The 17,522-nt window shown below is 44.7% G+C and overlaps 2 protein-coding genes across 3 annotated transcripts; one reads left to right on the forward strand and one right to left on the reverse strand.

The window, feature by feature from the left end:
- Positions 1 to 116: 116 nt before the first annotated feature.
- Positions 117 to 17,139, reverse strand: LOC141958663 (cathepsin E-like). Of its 2 annotated transcripts, none has more exons than XM_074901524.1 (9): positions 17,000 to 17,139; positions 9,460 to 9,637; positions 7,289 to 7,406; positions 6,667 to 6,785; positions 6,036 to 6,235; positions 5,244 to 5,366; positions 4,429 to 4,573; positions 1,730 to 1,828; positions 117 to 1,630 (listed from the first exon to the last, which is right to left on the reverse strand). In XM_074901524.1, exons 2-9 carry the CDS (start codon positions 9,463 to 9,465, stop codon positions 1,451 to 1,453), a joined length of 990 nt encoding a protein of 329 aa, XP_074757625.1. In that variant the 5' UTR covers positions 9,466 to 9,637; positions 17,000 to 17,139; the 3' UTR covers positions 117 to 1,450. The 2 variants fall into 2 exon arrangements, with proteins under 2 accessions (XP_074757625.1, XP_074757624.1); XM_074901523.1 differs by lacking the exon at positions 17,000 to 17,139 and adding an exon at positions 9,805 to 9,860.
- On the forward strand, positions 14,397 to 16,566 carry LRRC10 (leucine rich repeat containing 10). Its single transcript, XM_074901522.1, has one exon. It carries the CDS (start codon positions 14,459 to 14,461, stop codon positions 15,293 to 15,295), a length of 837 nt encoding a protein of 278 aa, XP_074757623.1. The 5' UTR covers positions 14,397 to 14,458; the 3' UTR covers positions 15,296 to 16,566.
- Positions 17,140 to 17,522: the final 383 nt, after the last annotated feature.

A 17,522-nucleotide genomic window follows, 5' to 3' on the forward strand; every position in this document is an offset into this window, starting at 1 on the left:
CTTACAACTGAAGCCTTAAAATCTAAAGGGCTGTGATCGTAATGCTGCCAAGGCCACTAATGAATGTTGCATTTGTTCTATGCTAAGCACATCCAGACAGGCAGCAGCAGCAGCAGCAAGTTCCCCAGGGCCACCAGCCCCTGCCCTGGCAATGCCGCAGCGTGGCCAGTCTCCAGCTTCCCACAGCCCTTCCCTGCCTGGGAGGAGCTCGGTGCCGGGGACTGGGGCTGCTGACATTTTTATACTTTAGGGAGATACAGGCAGTCCCAACACCCAACATGTCCCATCTCTCCCCTCCAGGCCACAGAGCAACCTGGATTTTCAATTGCTGTTGCACCCTCTCCTTCCTCTCCTCTCCAGCCTCATCACATAGGAAACATAAAATGAAACTGAAACAGTGCTAAGTCCAAAGCAAATTTTGCTTGGTAAATTTTATTCATGTGTACAGGGGCAGCATCATTTTAGCAATCCAAACAAATACTCCAATGGGTGTAATTTAGATTAATCTTCTTTTGTCAAATCAGCACAGCTACCTGTGGCTGCTTCACACCTCTGCTGGTGCTGAAGCTGCTTCTGACAAGAAGGGGCTGAGCAAGATGTTTTGTGCTGGTGTGTTGGTCTCGTAACTTGTGAGGTGGAGGGACACTGCAGTATCCCTTCTCAGCCCCCTTTGCAAGAGTTGTGGTCTGGGTTTTGTTAGGCGAATAGGTGCTGCTCCCAGCTGCACTGCCAAGGGGTAGGGGTGTCAGATGCTAAAAACAGCATCTGACCTAAGACATGGACATTAAACACTGAGACCCAAAAGAAGAAAACAGTGTCAGGTGAGAATGACCCCAAGGGAAAAAGCAAGTTTGAGAGATGGTGTAAGGAGCAGGAAATTGTGTGTAAGGAGCAGTAGTGGAAAGCGTAGTGGTTGCACGGGCACTGGTCAAATTCCTCTTTATATAAACTGGTTGGAGCAAGCCCATATAAAGAGAATTTACATGGCACTGAGGAAACAAGCTTGGGCAAAACCCCAACCATGGAAAATAATGAGGAAAATTAAGTCAGTAGGAAATGAGGTGGAAACTAGCATGTAAGAAGAAAAGAGGCTACCCAGACCAGAGAGGGACTAGTTTCCCCACTTGTAACTGCTACCTTGTCAGCCTGGCACTCTTCAGACTTTTTATCCTTCATGATCATTTTTGAAAATCTGACTGCTGATCTGTTTTTACTTCAGCCTGAGAGCTGTGGTGTCCATCAGTTGTTCAGAAAAAAGTTGTTTCTCAGTTTTAAACATACAGAGATTGAATCAAACTATGTAATTTGGGACAAAGATCACCCCCAAACCTGGAGGGGTAAAACGTGACTGCATCTAGATCCAGAGGTTCGGTTAAAGCCCTTCTTCACATATGTGTTGAAGACCATTACATTAAGATTCAGGTTAAGGCAAAATAAATGCTATTACAACTCAGTAGTAATCCTTCCTATGAGCAGCTTTTGCAAATCCCACTCTGTCATTCCCACGGTCAAAAATGCAGTAAAATGCAGACATAAAGACATCTCCTAAAATCCAGAGTGGGCCGGTGCGAGTGGTGATGTCGAGAGACTGAAAGCCGCTCATGCAGAAGGTTTGGTCTTCAATAGACTCCTGGAAGAGAAAGCACGTGTCCTTGCAGCTGCCTGCTCCAGCCCCATCTCGGGGAGCAGCAAACAGGGAATAGGGAGCAAGGAGGCCACAGATACACACCTTTATGACGTATTGCTCTGCTGTCAGCTTGTACTCGTGGTGTCCAATCGTGAAGCTTATGTGAGGCAAGCTGGACAGTCTTCTGCAGTCTACGAGAAACTGTATGCAATGCACTGATTGAGATGGGATCGATTTGACTTTTTTTAAGTATTGCCCTTTGAATTCAAGACTTCTGCAGCAGGTCTGCAGTGAATTTACTACAGAGAAACAGCATCATGCTGACATATGGCCCAACACTGCCCTCCAGCTTTCCAGATTCTTCACTAGGTTAAATCAGCCTAGGAGCCCGGACCACTGCACCAAAGCCTCTAGGGACCCAGAGCTGATGAAAATCCTTGTAAGCCCCAAAAGGAATGAGGTGAAGGGGGATTTTGATGTCCCCCCAGTAGAACTCGGATTCAGAACTGAATGTGTGAGTCCCAGCAAACCCATATTAGCAAGGTCTGCTGAACAAAAGGCCTCCGACACTCTGGCCTGGACTGGGTGGATGGAGCTGCCCATGCAGAGAGCGCCCTACAGCCGTAGCTCACCCCACTCCCTCCGTAACATTATCGTTTTAGGGAAAAAAAGAGTCAGTTAGGAATACAGCAATTTCTACTTATACTCTGCCCTGGAGTGGGATTTAAAGAGCAGGAGGACTAAATTCTGGCATGGTCATTAATTTTCATAAATAATACATTCACTTACAGTAACACAGAAAATCATTTCCTGGCCTTTCTAGTTATTTCATGAAACAACTGGTGTGTTAAATGGCACTGCAGACTGCTCCAAGCCCCAGAGGGATCTTTGTTGTAAACTGTAGTCTTTAAGGTCATTGTTTTAGAGGCTTCCTAGAAGGAAAAATCTACTTTTTGTTATTGTTAAATCTGCTTTATGAAAACACAGCCCTAAATCTTCTATATACTTAGCAGGTGTCATACCATTAGAAAAAAACAAACCATAGGATACAGAGGACAAGGGTAAGAAAGCCAGTATAGTGGTTTGTAAGATACAAGAAGCAAGACATAATCAATTTACATAGCTAGTAGATCCAGAACAAACTAATCCTTGCTGGAAAAAGTTATGGTAAAATCACGGATGGATGCACCCACTTATTCTGGGATAAATTTGAGCCAATTTACTCAGCCTGTCTGTGTTTGCTAGGAAAAAAAAAGTCTTATTTTCAGGATGATTTTTTGCAGAATCTGAGATGCTGGCTGAGTGCTCTTACATCATCACTGGAGTATATAAACATATACTGCAATGATCCGTTTCTCATTTATATTACACTAATATAAGTGCATTAGAAATACATATTTTATCTGTATCTATTAGTATGTACCATTATAAAATCAACTTGTTATTAAAGCATACTGTTGGAAATGTATCTGAAAATTTGAATGAAAACAAAATTTAAGGTTTAATTGAGAAAGAATTAGAAGCCTCAGGAGTTACACAGATGCCACCCCAGGTCCTCCTCCTACAAAATGAGGCAGATTAAAGGTCCACTTTGTCTTTGATCTTTGCCCAGTTCACTGGGCAACTGTAACAATTTTCTTCCAAGTGCAGTTTTGTGTCAGGATCAAGACAACTGCGAAGTTAACAGAAGCTGTGTGTGGCAGCTTTACTTGGGGCACTGGAGCTGTGGCAACATAGTAATTACCTGCGGGAGTCAGCCAAGGGCCAGCAATAAGTCATGGTGAAAAAAGGCTGCTCTTTCCCTGGAGGTGGGTGGGTTTAGCTGTCTCAGGCTTTTTATCTCAGCGCTTTAGATATTACAAGGGTTCAGTAGTGCCATCTGAAAACTGCCAGCAGGAAGATGCGAAGGGAAGCAGAAAGACATCCCAGCCTGTCCCATGGGCAAGGCAGTGGGAAAGCCTAACCTACCTCGAGCAACCTCAGCTTACACAAGCCCCCACAGAGTTGCAGGGAGCTGGGAACCACGGGTTTGGGGCCAGAGAGGCCATAAAGTGACACATCAAGGCCATTTTGGCCTGCTGGAGGAGGTGCAGGTGCTTCTCGGCAGGCAGGCAGGGATGAGGAGGAGCTCTGGGAAGCATCAGCAAGGGGGAAACAGAGGAGAGCAGCAGGGAAGAGATGAAAACCGGTGAGGAGACAGAGGAATAAGGTTCAGGAGGGAGAATAAGAGACAGCAAGCTTTGTCCTGCACCCTGTGGCTCATCTGCCAGGAGCCAGCGTTGTGAGTATCACAGCTGTGCATCCCTCCCAGGACCCCAGCACAACACTGCCTGCTCTGCTGCAGGCTGACAGTGAGACGTCCTGTCAGTGGAGCCACTGTCCGGCTGTAGTTAAGATACCTTTCCTCTTCCATTTGATGCTGATGGGGCTGGCCATCAGCACTGAACCCCTTCCTGGCTTGAGCAAGCCAGTGGCTATAGCCAGGGACTTTGAAAGGAAGTTTTCCTCTAATTTTCCAAAATAAAATATTTTCTGATGTAGAGTATGGATCAATTCCTCAAATTTATGGCCTCATTACTTCCTTACACACCAGTACTGATGAGTATGGGGGAGGAGGTGGACATCTGGGAGGAGGGCTGGGGAACCAGCACAGCTCTGAGTTCAGTGTTGTCCTGAAAACAAGGCTTTACCTGAGACCTTTCTGAATAGTTATTTCCATTATTTTCCCAGCCTATAAGCTCTTTGCACCAAATACCAGTATCTCTTCATCTCTGTCTGTTTTCTGGCTGTATAGTTTTTACCTCTCCAGTATGCGATGGACTTGCCCCAATATACTCCTGTAATCGCCTGATTTGTGAAGAGGGGCCGGTGATAAGAGAAGTGCCTGAGTCAACGATGGCTTCACAACCATGGGAGCAAAATGCCACCCGGCCTTGGATCTTTATGCTGCAAGTGAAAAACAAAGCATCTTTAAGCAAGTGACTGACGCAACACATTATTGCTAGCTAAAGTACCAGAGTATGGTCTGAAGTTAAAACTGTCTGCCAAGCTTTCCCAGTCTTAAAAGACAAGAATGTCTTTAAAAGACAAAAAAGCCATAAAAGGAAACTGCATTAGGAAAATTTCTTGTTTGTGGACCCACTTTTCTCTCTCAGGACACCTAATGCCCTAATCATTTGTCTTCTGCTGATGAATTTGTCCTCACCTGCAGGTATGTGTCCTTATCAATTTATGGAGAGAAGGAAGAACAAAGGCACACTGACTACTTTGACCAAGGTTAATAGGAAAGATGAGAGCAGGACCTGGTGGTGGATTCAGTTCATGGGTGCCTCAACCACTTAACTGAGTAGTCCACCAAGAGTCAACTTGACCACTAGTGTATCATATTAAAATGTATGAACATGCTCTCCTAGAAACTATCAACCCATGTCACAGCAGATTTAGAGAGCTAATAAACCCCAGTCTCATCCTGGGAAACCTCCTCTTTGAGAAGCAAAAGGCTAAAACACTGCAGCCGAGTCCTCCTGCATCTGTGTCGCTAGGTGTTTCTGTCTCCATGGGTTTTACCTGGGGAGGTGAATTCCAGCCGGTATTTCATACATGCATACATACATACCTGTTCAGGTGTATTTGCCAGTAGCTTTTCTCAGTGACTGGGACCCAGTGGATTGAACCTTTGTAGAGAGAATGGTCTATCCCCCCCAGAATCAACTCACCACCATTCTCAGTGTCATCTCCTCTGAAAGCAGAGACAGGTTAACACAGACATGGGAGTGTGACAGCATGCACCAATGAGATTACACTTAAAAAGCAAAAGACAAACGACAGCCCTTTCTAAATTTAGATATGGATGGCTGAAGGGGATTGTTCCTAATTTATAACTCCATATGTCCCAACTCAGAGCTTCCAAACAACCTCTGAGAAGCCTTCCTGTAGGCTGCTGAGGGCTAAGATAGGCATCAGGAGCAGATTGAGCCAGTTGCTACTCTCAACTCAGAAAAAACACTAGAAAAATTGGTGGAGTTACAGCTAGGTCCAGATTAGGGAACAACATGTCTTCCGAAATGTGGCTACTTGGATTTAGCATGGCATTTCTGTTCATTTCCACAGGCCAGAGGGAAACCTCTGGCAACTCAGACATGATGAGTCCAAGTGGGAGCTTTTCTTTTGTTTATGACCAGCTCCAACAAGAATAACTCTGTCCAAAAATTCATGGCCCTCCCCATAACATTTTTCCTTTTCACTCCATATTTTTCAGTGTTAACTGAAAAAAAAACAAATCACCAGACCCCAAGAGATGGGGAAAATTACTTTCTAGAGTTGAAGCTTTATAGCAATGCAGGGTTGTCTCTATAAACAATTAAACCAGATTTCCTCCTTTTTTGGCAGTGTCACTTTAAAGACTGACCTTTTCAGATAGAAAGAGAAGACTGGCTCCTCTACCAGCTGCTGGTTCATGATGCTGTCAAACACGGGCAGAGCATTGCCCACTGCTAAGGAAGGGTAGCCCAAGCCCAGCACGCCATCAAAGTGGGCAAGGGCAAAGGTTGTTCCTGGCTCAAACACTGACTCACCGAAGTCCTGTCCCTTGATGGAGATGTTACTTATCTGTTTGGTACAAGTGAAAGTAAAACCACCATCAATGACAAGAAATTAGCCATGTTTCAGATCCATATCAACGGATTCATTCAGTTTATAAAGCCTGGATATCCTTCTGTGACTTGCAACAACATAGCAGGTGCCCATTTGGTGAGTAGGCTGCACCAATTCCTTTTGATACCTCAATTCTGTGGATGTTTCTTCATAAACCCAGGATAGGACCCAAGGAGAGAAGCAGAAATGCAAAATAAAATCTTAGGGAGTTGTCTGGGTAGCCCAAAACCAGTGCAGCACCCACACCTCTCAGCACCTGGCTTGGTGAGACCTTGCCCTGCCCTTGACTAAACAATGCAAGGCTTTCCAGGGCAAGGCCAGTATCAAAACTGCCCTGAAAACCTGGCTGACCTGGAGGCTGACACCCATTTTAGATGGACGCTCACCTGTAGCGTGTCTTTGCCAGCAATGCCCAGAAGCTGTCCTGTGCCATACTGCAAGGAGAAGGCTTCCCCTCCGTGCTCATATGAATCCGACAGAAAGGATTTAAATTTCTGGTGCACCCCTACACAAAACAAACGACACCTGTGCACCAAAGGGAGGTCTCAGCAATACACCCGCTTCTCAATGCGCAACCAGTCAAGATACAAGCAAGACAGATTTTTGCTTGTCTTAGGAGGAAGGTGTCAGTGGAGGTGCCCTTTCCCCCCAGGCACCTCAGTTTTTCTGTACCTTAGAGGTTATTTTAGGTTTTAAAGTCAAATTAAAATAAAAATGGGCATCTCCACCACTATTTGTAGCCCCCCCTAGGTTTATTTTCATGCCTTTTATATCAGGCATCTTGTGGTGCAGAGAGACGCTTGGCAGCTGCAGCTGGCACCTGTCATGGCTGCAGCATGGCACAGAGGAGCAGAGATGGAGAAGCAAGCCAGGGAAAGGAGCATGGCCCTCAGGGGTGCTCCAAATCCACCCCTCCCAAATCCCTGCTGCAGTCAAGCTCCTTGGGAAAGGAGACGTGTCCAAGGTACCCGAGATACGAGGAGTATAAGGGAGGGTAATGTTTCTTACTGCATGCTTCACTGATGCAATAAGCAGAAGGGACCCAAAAATTGGAGGAGCCGGTGTCAAACACAACGGTGAACCTCTGGGGTGGTGTGCCAACACTCACAACTCCGTAGTACTGCGCCTAGGGGAGGAACAACCCGGTCAGTCCCAGGCTGCCTCCCAGTGAGGTATTCCTGAAGAAAAGGCAGACTTGGGAGCATCATGCAAGACTTTATGAGGGCACTCAGTGCAATTTCCTTTAAATGTAAATGCATGCCACAGGGAAGTGTGTCTGGTTTCACGAGTGGCTGCAGGCAGCAGATTTCACTCTGACTGCAGAATTTTTAAAGCCTTTTAAGCAAACGCTCGATCAGGTTCCCCATGAAGTCAACAAGCCCTCTTGCACCAACTTCAGTGGTGGTAAGGTCAGCCCCAAGACGAAGCTCTCACACGACCACACAGGCTTTCAGGCAGCTTGCTACTGATGTCAGTAAAATATCACTGATGCAAAGACAGAACAACCCGCCTCTGCCAGTGTCAGAGGGCTCTGACCAGTGGCACAAACACTGTCACATGTGACTTTGTAATTAGCAGCTATTAGCAAGTCGAAAAATTAATTTCATTGTAAGCAGACTGTATCTGATGTACTGAACAAAGTTCATCCAGTAGATAAAGAAACCACTGACCATCCCTGGATACCAACTGAGGCTAGAGATAATCTGTGAACACGTGAATGCTGGAGTGAAGGGCTTATCCACATCCCAAATACAAGTGTCTAAGTGCCCCTATCTGGCCCTGGAAGAGCACTTCAGCATTAAGAGACCTATTTTTAGGAAGAAGCATTCCTGGAATTCAAACGCAGATAGAAAAGCAATAGCCAGTGCCAAGCCTTTTGTTGCAGTACAAATATTTGAATATGTATCTTCAAGTGCATACTTGTTAATTAGTACACTGAATACAGTTCATGATCTGAATGAAATAATCATGAAAAGGCAAGCAAGCACACCATTTAAGAGAATATGCAGCTATACAGCAGGATTTTATTCCTTCCTATATTAAAGAAACCTTTATCAATTAATCTGTAAAGTGAGGCAGCTCTAAGGCATGTTCATTAAAAAAAAAAAAAAAACAAAACAACAAACAAAACAAAAAAAAAACCACAAAAAAACAACCATAAAACTCACAAACATACTACACTGAAACCTCCACAAAACTGTTCCTGGTGTTAGTTGGATATGCTGGGGAAGCGGGTTTTGTTTTGTCATTTTGAGATTTATCCCTCTTTGATAAGCTTAAGGCAGGCTGAAATGTTTCAGTCTCCTTTGTTCTTCCTCGCACACATCTCTAGCTCATCTTGACATACTCTTTATGGCCTTCAGGTGTCAGGAAGTTCCTGTTGAATTAATTTGGCTTTCCCTTCCCTGTTCAGATGCAGCCTCCACAACATTTCTGCAGCTTAGCTTTCCTTTAGATAAGCATAACAGGAGAACCAAATAAAAGAGAAAACAGAGACCATCCAAATGGAGAATGGTAAACCCAGGAAAGACAGTTTACAAGATGTTTGACCTGCTCTGACTTGCCTCTCTGAGATCCAATGAAACTCATATTCTTCCTTTTTCAGTTTAGATGGTAAATTCAGCCAGGTTAGTGTGGGACCCAGGTCAGTCTCCAATATTTAATACACATTAAGCTCAGGAGATAAAAACAGAAAAATAAAAATTCTACTTGGGTCTCTGTTTTTGCCGATTTATGAATTCACATGATCAAATAAATGAGATTTGGGGGATTTTTTTATAACATGCAAACATCCAAGTTTCTGATAAATATAATACAGCTAAATTGGATTCTGCTACTGAAAACCCAATCCTGAACCAAAATTGATACAAGCAAACCTTCCACATTTGTTTGGAGACCCAAGTCCAACACAGATCTATACCAAAATAAAACTTGCCACAGGACTACCACTGCTAGACTACATCAGCTTTCTACGTGCGTCCCCCCATGCTGACCTAGGTCTATACATGCTTTATTTTGCAGACTGGTAAACTAATTTTTTATGATCTAATATTTATAGCATACAGCAATAAGCCACCTCAAGCCCTATAATTTAACTGATGGACTACATTTGAAATGAGAAAAAAATCTGCCTTCAAGAGAACAAGTCCTTATGATTGCATTACCAAAACCGTACTTACGTTCATGTAATCATACAGCCTTTCTGAAGCAGTTCCTACTGATAGAGCAATATCTGCAGGAAAGCAATGCAGATACCTCCGGGCAAAAATGTCAGGGTGGTGATTCCTCCAAAATTCTTCCAATTCTCCCTTCTCCTTCAGCTGTATCTTGATAGATTTGAATCGAACTAGGGGGATTCTGCACAAATAAACACACAAAAATTATCTGGTTCTCCTTTCTAGACCTCTCATATACCCTTTCTTAAAAATTTGTTTCTTTTTTGAGACCTCAGGTAGCAACAAGCATGGGTCACCCCAGGAAGCCAGCTGAGACACAGGCCAGCAATGCTAGATGTGTTTCCCTACCGTTCCATGGCCATGGTGAACGGGATATAAACCACAGCCAACAGCATCACCTTCATGGCTCCAAGCGGTTCAGAATCTAATGTCATTCATTTACTCAGAAGTCCCTTTTTTATACCGCGTTGTCAGTAGAGGGCCTCTCGCCAGGTCAGTCAGTCACAGGAGGTCAGTGCTTTGGCTGAAAACCGATTAATTTGCTCTCAGAGTAACCGCTGGATTGTGCAAATAGTGGTGTCCAGTGGAGCTACTAAGGCACAGATAACCAGGGTACAGTCTAGACTGAACAGACATTTTACTAACAATCCTTGATGTCCTTTACATAAATATAATACACAAGGTGAGCTTGGCTTCCATTAGCACAGGAGAGAGGAGGTGGTCCAATGACTCTTCCCTCCGAGTAAGCTGCTTTTCAAGCTCACTTTAGAGACAAGTGACCCAGAAGTGTCCAACACACAGAAAGAGGACATAAGATATAATAATTTCTCCTAGACATGGAGACATTTCAGCAGTGCTGGGCAGACAGACATTTGACAGGGTTGTGACAAGTCATCTCCTAGCAACTGGAGTTTAATTCCCTCTTTATGGGAGAGCTCCAGCCTAAACATAAATGTGATTGCCACCTCAAAAAATGGGCCTTAAAAGTAAAAACCATAACAGGCTGTAACATACAGTAATAAACAGCCAGTGGTTTTGTACGCATTACAGCAAGACCTGTGGAAGTGCTCACTTAGATTTATTTTCCTGCGAGTTTCCTGAGGTTAGAGGTTCCCACCCCTGCCTGACTCTTAGGTTCAATTCAAACTGGCAGAAAAATAACAGTGTCAAAAAGCAACGCTGATCTGACGAAGAGCAACCCCAAACCCATTAGCTGCCTGGGAGGAAGCTCAGCACTGAGTCTGCAATTTACTTAAGAGACTTTTTGAATCTTTCCTCTGCACAAGAAAGTGCAGTGAGGAATTACATACTGCAGCCTAGCATACATTAAAGCTAAATTTGAATAATCAGTCATTTTTGTTCAAAAACCTATGCTAGGATGTGGGAAAAAGAGTAATGACGATTTTTCCCCTGCAATACACCACTTATTTAAAATAAGCTGCTCACCATGTGAAGGTGAACTGGAACTAAGTAATGCACCCAAAAGATAGCAGATGTGTGACAGTGAATAGCAAAGAGTGAATGTCAAGAACATGGAGGAGGCAGGAGTCATCATCTGTTCTAGTGACAATGCTCCAGTCAAGAAAAACAACAGCAAAAACCAAACACATGGCATTTGTGAGAGAAGAAAGGGTCTAAATGCCTGTCACAGACGTTAAATAAACATTAAGCAAACCATTATCTGCATATACTAAAGAAAATCTTAAAAACAGTTCCTTTAAGTCTCTGCCCTTGCTATGTCAGGCTGACTGAGGAGGGGCATGAGCACCCTAAAACCAATGAATTCAGAGCTCTATTCATTAGTCCCCTGGATTTTGAAATAGTTGTTTTGCTTTTTCAAACTTACCTCCAAAATTGCAAGGGCTACACAAACTCAGGAGAGGCTGAGCCTGGTGTCATCACACAGTTGTGTGCAGAGTTTTGGATCTGAAAAAGCACCAGTATTTCTATTCTAGTATTTTGTTTCAAAAAATAATAAATCACAAAAAAGCAGGTTTTATATTGATTTCCCTTTTATTGTGTTTTGGGGTTTGGGTTTTTTTTTGTTTGTTTTTTTTTTTTTTAAATCATCTAGCTCTGAGCAGTATTTACTGTTTCTTCTGGACTCATAAGTTTTCAACAACTTCTCAGCAAGCAACCATATTTTCTGTCCTGCATTTGTCCCAGTCTCTAAGCTGCAGGAGCTGGGTGCTGGAAATGAGAAAGGTGAGCAATAGATGTGGTCATTTGTGAACTTTCAGAAAGCAGAGGCATTTCTCAAGGAGCCTACACGTGTCACCTGATGGGCAGCAGAGCAGATGTCATGCCCTCTGGTAAGACAGTGTCACTTTGACAAGAGCAAGACAATGTCTGTGCTGAGCACCTTTATCGCTTCGATTGTTCCTCAGATGCCACAAATGCTTCTGGGAAGTCATTAATGTTCATGTTGGAGGGCATCAGGATAACTTTGAAGACATGAAGTGGCTTTCAAAATACTGCCCTGGGTCTACTGAGGGAATTGCCTTTGCCTTAGGGCCTCCACCGAGTTGCTGTTTCTCAGAAAGATCAAGATTGTTCATTTTATTGCAAATGTAGCCCTTTATTATCCCACTACACAAAGGTTATTTTTTCCAAAATACTCTGATCTCACAGTGTGTTCCAAGCAGACATTCATTTAGCCAACAGAGGTACAAAATGCAGCAACAAAAGGTCATTGTGACTTTTTTTGATAAGCTGGAATAATGATTAAACTACAGTGCAGAGGATCCCTAAGAAATAGTTATCTTCAGCTTAGAAGTTTCATTAAGTAGAAATAACTCAAGTAGAAAAAATATATAAATCCCTGTGTCTATAGACATAAGGTATATTGCAAAGTGATTTCTCTCCATATGGATTATTAAGAAAAGTATGCCTAAACTGTATTATTAATATACTCTTACCTGGGCTTTTATGTTGTTCTGATCAGCAGGACATCTGAAGAGATTTGTCTAAAGGACATGTCTTTGCCATGGATGTAAATTCATTATTATTTATGCCAAATGCATGTTTTTCCACACTTGTAGCCTACAGTGCCTTAACAGGATGGGGAGCCTTGCTTTTAAAGGTGCTTAGAAATGCAAACAAGTACAAAAACCTGCAGAGAGCCATGGGAATATATTCTTACAAGTCAGTGGCTACTCTGAGATGCTCATTCACTGAGAACTGGCTGTTGCTGCTGGGATGTTACGCCCAACATATCCCTGCCTTCTGCCATGAGAGTGTTTTCAGCACTTTTCTACAGCACAGCCACCGATGACTGTGACATATCTTTGTTCTCCAGGCTTGATACTCTGCTCAGCTCGCCCTTCCAAAACCTATTTTATGGCACTCAGGTCACAGCACTCGCTGTTCTCTGTCCTGCTGTAATATTGGTTCCCAGATGCCCTCTCTGTTGTTCTCCCTTAGGAAACCCTCTGTACATTTCATAGCATCACTGCTGCATGGCACAGCCATTCATCTTGCAGGGAAAAGACTAGTAAACATCCTATAGCCTATACTTGATTGAGAGCTAAGAGCTGCTTCACATCTGAAAGCAAGTGATTAATATCTCTGTTACCAGATTTGACCTGAGATCCAGAGGCCATCTTAACTGTTTGATACTGCCTTTTTCTCAATCTTCTGTTTGCTCTGCCTTTTGTTTTTCCAAGAATACATGGCTCTCAGCAATCATGTACTTTGGTTGAGAAGCACCTAATGCCCAGAAACCTTCTGCGGATTGTTTGAAGAAAGTATCCTCCCTAAATGTGGTAAGTGTGGAAAATGATAGCAATGAGCTGTAGATATCAAAGTAGAGAGCCAGCTGTCGGAAAGGCCATTTCACCTTAAAACAGTCTGCCAGCTTTCACACCCAAAGATCACGGTAGAGCCGTGGCCAACACACAGGTAGGACGATCCCTAAGAAAGCTTAAAACAGCAGCAGCTCAAGAAGTCAAAGTATGCAAAGATGCCTACACGTGGTAAGGCTCCTCCTAGAAATCTGAGGTGCTCCTGACCTGAAGAGCAATGGGTCTTGCTGAGAGGAGGAGGGGAACAGTTTACACCATCACATCTAAATAGTCATAATTTTAAACAACTGTTATTTATCTCACTCATAACAAGTGAGAATCTTGATGGAAATAAATCCATGGCAGTTTCATGAGAGGTTTTTGTATGGACACAGGAACTGCAGTAGCACAGTTGGAAGGTGGCCGGAGAACAGCCTTGGCAGATTGTGATAGTAAGTGTATTAAATGGGATTCAGATATGAAGCAAAACATAATGTAATGAAAAAGCCCTACACAGTCAAGAGTGCCAGAGGCTATAGTAAACACCATTAAATTAGGAACATAAATAGTAGAGCAGCTCAAGATAGCAGTTTGCCAAGTATTTGTGTTTAAAAAGCTTTAAGATAAGTACTGGGTGGCAAGTTACACTATGAAATTATGTATTTGGCACCTTGCAAAGTAAATCCCTAAAAGTGACACTCGTCTGTCAAGTCTCGACAGGTATTTTAAACAACAATTTGACTACATCCAACATTTCCGCTGAAAGTTTCATGAAAGCTAAACATCTGAGTTTAAAAATTTGGTCTTCTGTGGTGTTTACCTTCCTGAGCCAATCCCCGCAGCCAGCACTGGCTGCACAGACAGCACAGCCGGAGAGAGAGGTGAGGGGCTGGGGCACTGGGGCGATGGTTTGGGACGAAATCGGAGAACATTTACAGTGTGCAGGAAGAGGCAAGAAGGAATTATTTTCAGGGAGGGACGAATGGGAGTGTGGGCGAGACAGGGAGACCTGCACTCTTGAGTCCTGTCTGTAATCCTCATCACCAAACACTCAGTTATCAGAAACGTTTCAGAGCCCTTGAGATTAATGGCTAGTGCCATGTAAACAGAGCCTTATATTGGGACGACAGAGTTACTGGCAGGCCAGTACATAGCAGAAGAGCAAGGCGGGCCTCTGTTCCTTGCAGTTCTAGTGATCCCCAAACAAAGAAAGTCCTGGGATGGGCAACAGTCTGAAAGCCATAGTTGCTTTTGTGCCCTCTGACAAGTGCCAGAAGTATCTCCTGGAAGACCTAGAAGAGATGCCAGTGGATAAAATGGTGGATCTGAGCGGCAGGCAGCTGAGGCGGCTGCCTCTGCACATTTGCTCTTTTAGGGAACTGGTCAAGCTGTACCTGAGTGACAACAACCTGAACCACCTGCCCCCTGAGCTGGAGCAGCTGCAAAACCTGCAGATCCTGGCACTGGACTTCAACAACTTCAAAGCGCTGCCCCTGGTCGTGTGTACGCTGAAGCAGCTGTGCATCCTCTACCTGGGCAACAACAAGCTCTGCAGCCTGCCCCTCGAGCTCCGGCTCCTGCAGAACCTCAGGACCCTCTGGATTGAGTCCAACTGCCTGCAGTGCCTGCCCGAGGTGGTGTGTGAGCTCAGCCTGCTCAAGACCCTGCACGCCGGCTCCAACGCGCTGCGCACGCTCCCGGCCCAGCTGCGGTGCCTGCAGGAGCTGCGCACCATCTGGCTGTCGGGCAACCTGCTGTCCGAGTTCCCCCCTGTGCTCCTGGACATGCCTTTTCTGGAGGTGATTGACGTGGATCGCAACTCCATCCGGTTCTTCCCCAGCCTGGCTCACCTACCTGGCCTGAAGCTGGTGATATACGACCACAACCCCTGCAGGAATGCGCCCAAAGTGGCCAAAGGAGTGCGCAGGGTGGGGAGATGGTCGGAGGAGACCCCTGAACCCCGCAAGAGGTCCGGGGCAGTGGTAGAAATCATGCTCACTGAGAAACCGTTGACACCTCCTGCCGCCAAGCCCGAGACAGAAGTCAAGCCCTGCTGATGCTCAGCTGCCCACTGCGGCAAAGGCAGCACTGCACCCACAGCACCCCCCAAGCTGTGCTTCTCCCTTGCTTGCTGGCATCCAGGGAGCACAGCACTGCCTGGCTAGTCTTCAGGAGTAGGTGCACCAGCTTAGAGCTAGGTGAACGCAACACTCTCGTGTACAGACACCCCCTTTTGTGCGGCACCCAGGCCTCTCTCTCCCTCCTCCCACATGGGGAGCACTCGGTTCGCAGTAGAGATGAAGACACAGTTTAGATGTTCGCCATGGGTCGACTGTACAGAGCACATACGGACTCGCTGCTCTTCACCCATGGAAAGCCCCTGGGCTCACTCTTCTCCCTTCCACCTTGCTGAGGTGTCTGAGCTCAGCTGAAAGCTGCTGGTCACAGTGAGTCCTACCAAGAGTCACAGCTCTAAAGAAACCCACAGCATTTGTCTCAAATGACTTATCTGAAATGCAGCAACAGCTTGAAGGTTTCCCCGCCTGCTGTGTGGGAAGCAGTAGCAGAGCCATGGCTGTGCTATCAAGGAAATAGTGCGTGCGTACCAGTAAGCTCTCCTCTTACCGCTGCCGCCTCCTTCCTGGAAAATTTGCGACCACTCTTGTTTTGTTATTGCCAAGCAGCATTTTAAATGACGGCGAGGAAAGTTAGAGGCTTTGCTGCTAGCTTTTCTGTTACCAACAATGCTGCCTGTAAGGGCAGCTGTACACCCTGTTTTTATGCAGTAACAAAGAAGAAAATTAAAGCCTGACTAAAACGGAAAAAACCACGAGAGCTGCAAAGGTAAACTTGCATGAATAAAACCTAGGGTCGGGACCCTGTCATTACAGGCTTGCACAGAATTTGAAGCTGAGTTGACATCAACTGGGTATTTCTCCAGCCTGCAACTCAGCCCAGTTCAGATCCCCTTTAAAACACACTTGAACTTTTTTCTTTTTTAAAGTATGTTTTGCTTTAATTATGCAACACAGAAACCTGGTTCAAAATTGTATTTTTAGCTTTTGATTCCATAGCACGGATCATTGAGTTTGGTAGAAGACAGCTTTTTAAAGGGTGAGTCCTTGGCGGCACAGAACAGCCACAGCCCTCTCTCCCTCTCATCAAGTGGAGCTCTCGCAGAAGCGGCAGTTGACTTCCCAGAAGAGGTTTGATTCAATGCCAGTTCGTGACTGTTTAATGTCGTTTACATGCTTGGAAAATTATCTGGAAATATATAGACTCTGCTAGCACTTGCTGTCTTGTTGAATAAAGTCCGAATTTGGATCTGGCTGGCACCCATGCAGTGTGCTTACTAGTCATTAAATAAAGTATACTAGCATTTTGCTGAGTTCAACCATCCTTCCTTGGAATTAACTGAATTGTCCCTTTCTAAATTCTTTATCTAACCTTTTTCCAACAAACTATTTCTTCCTACAAAAGAAAATTATTCAGTAGATGAGAGTTCGGGGCTTTTTTAACATCCAGGTTCAATGTTTTGTTTCCTATGGAACTGACCCGGTACTTCATTTATCTGAGGGGGTGGGGAAGAAGGTGCTTTCACCTACTTGTCAACAGTTTGTATTTAACACAACACCCTGCACAGTATTGTCAGATTTGGCAAGCTGAAGAGAGTCTGTTCTGAGTTTAGAGGAATATTTTGTAAGCAGATTCTCTTCATTTCAGGAAACCTAAGGGAGAAAAACCTTTGCACAGATACTTACTTGATTTCAAATCGATCTTCCTGCTTTGGCAGATTTCCCCTGGTGTTTGCCAACGTGCTGCATTATACTTGCAAGGGCCAGGAGGGTCACAGCGCCCAGCTAGCTCCTCTCTTCAGGCTCCCCGACAGACAGCACCTCTGCTTGTTGTCACCAAGAGTCTGCGTGAAGGCTGCTGCCAGCAGCACAGACTTCCGTACCACCTGAGCATAACCCAACCAGACCAGTTAAGGAACACATTGCCTTTGCAGCAACTACTGTAATAGGAAAAATAATATAAACGTAGGCTACAATGACATAAAATGGACGGGGGGGGAAGGAAAAAGAATGCTGTGCAGGCAGCATTCCACTAACATTTCCACATTTTCCACTAACTGCCCTCTACTGTGTGTGCTTGTAGTCAGCTCAAGCGCAGCACTTCATAGTCAAACACAGACTGTTTGGTCCAGGATGCTGACATTTCCCCCAAACTGCATCTTCCTCTCACCTTCCCTCAGCAGAACTCTATACACATAAAATTTGTGGT

The sequence above is a fragment of the Athene noctua genome, chromosome 3 (genome assembly GCF_965140245.1).
Source record: "Athene noctua chromosome 3, bAthNoc1.hap1.1, whole genome shotgun sequence".
In the NCBI taxonomy this organism is placed as follows: domain Eukaryota; kingdom Metazoa; phylum Chordata; class Aves; order Strigiformes; family Strigidae; genus Athene; species Athene noctua.

Coding starts and splice junctions, on each gene's coding strand:
- LOC141958663 (XM_074901523.1), bottom strand. CDS start 9,860: ATGAAGGTGATGCTGTTGGCTGTGGTTTATATCCCGTTCACCATGGCC. Junction 7,407..9,459: donor GGCTGTATGATTACATGAAC/GTAAGTACGGTT, acceptor TTCCTCCCCTAG/GCGCAGTACTACGGAGTTGT. Junction 6,786..7,288: donor TTGCATCAGTGAAGCATGCA/GTAAGAAACATT, acceptor TGTTTTGTGTAG/GGGTGCACCAGAAATTTAAA.
- LRRC10 (XM_074901522.1), top strand. CDS start 14,459: ATGGGCAACAGTCTGAAAGCCATAGTTGCTTTTGTGCCCTCTGACAAG.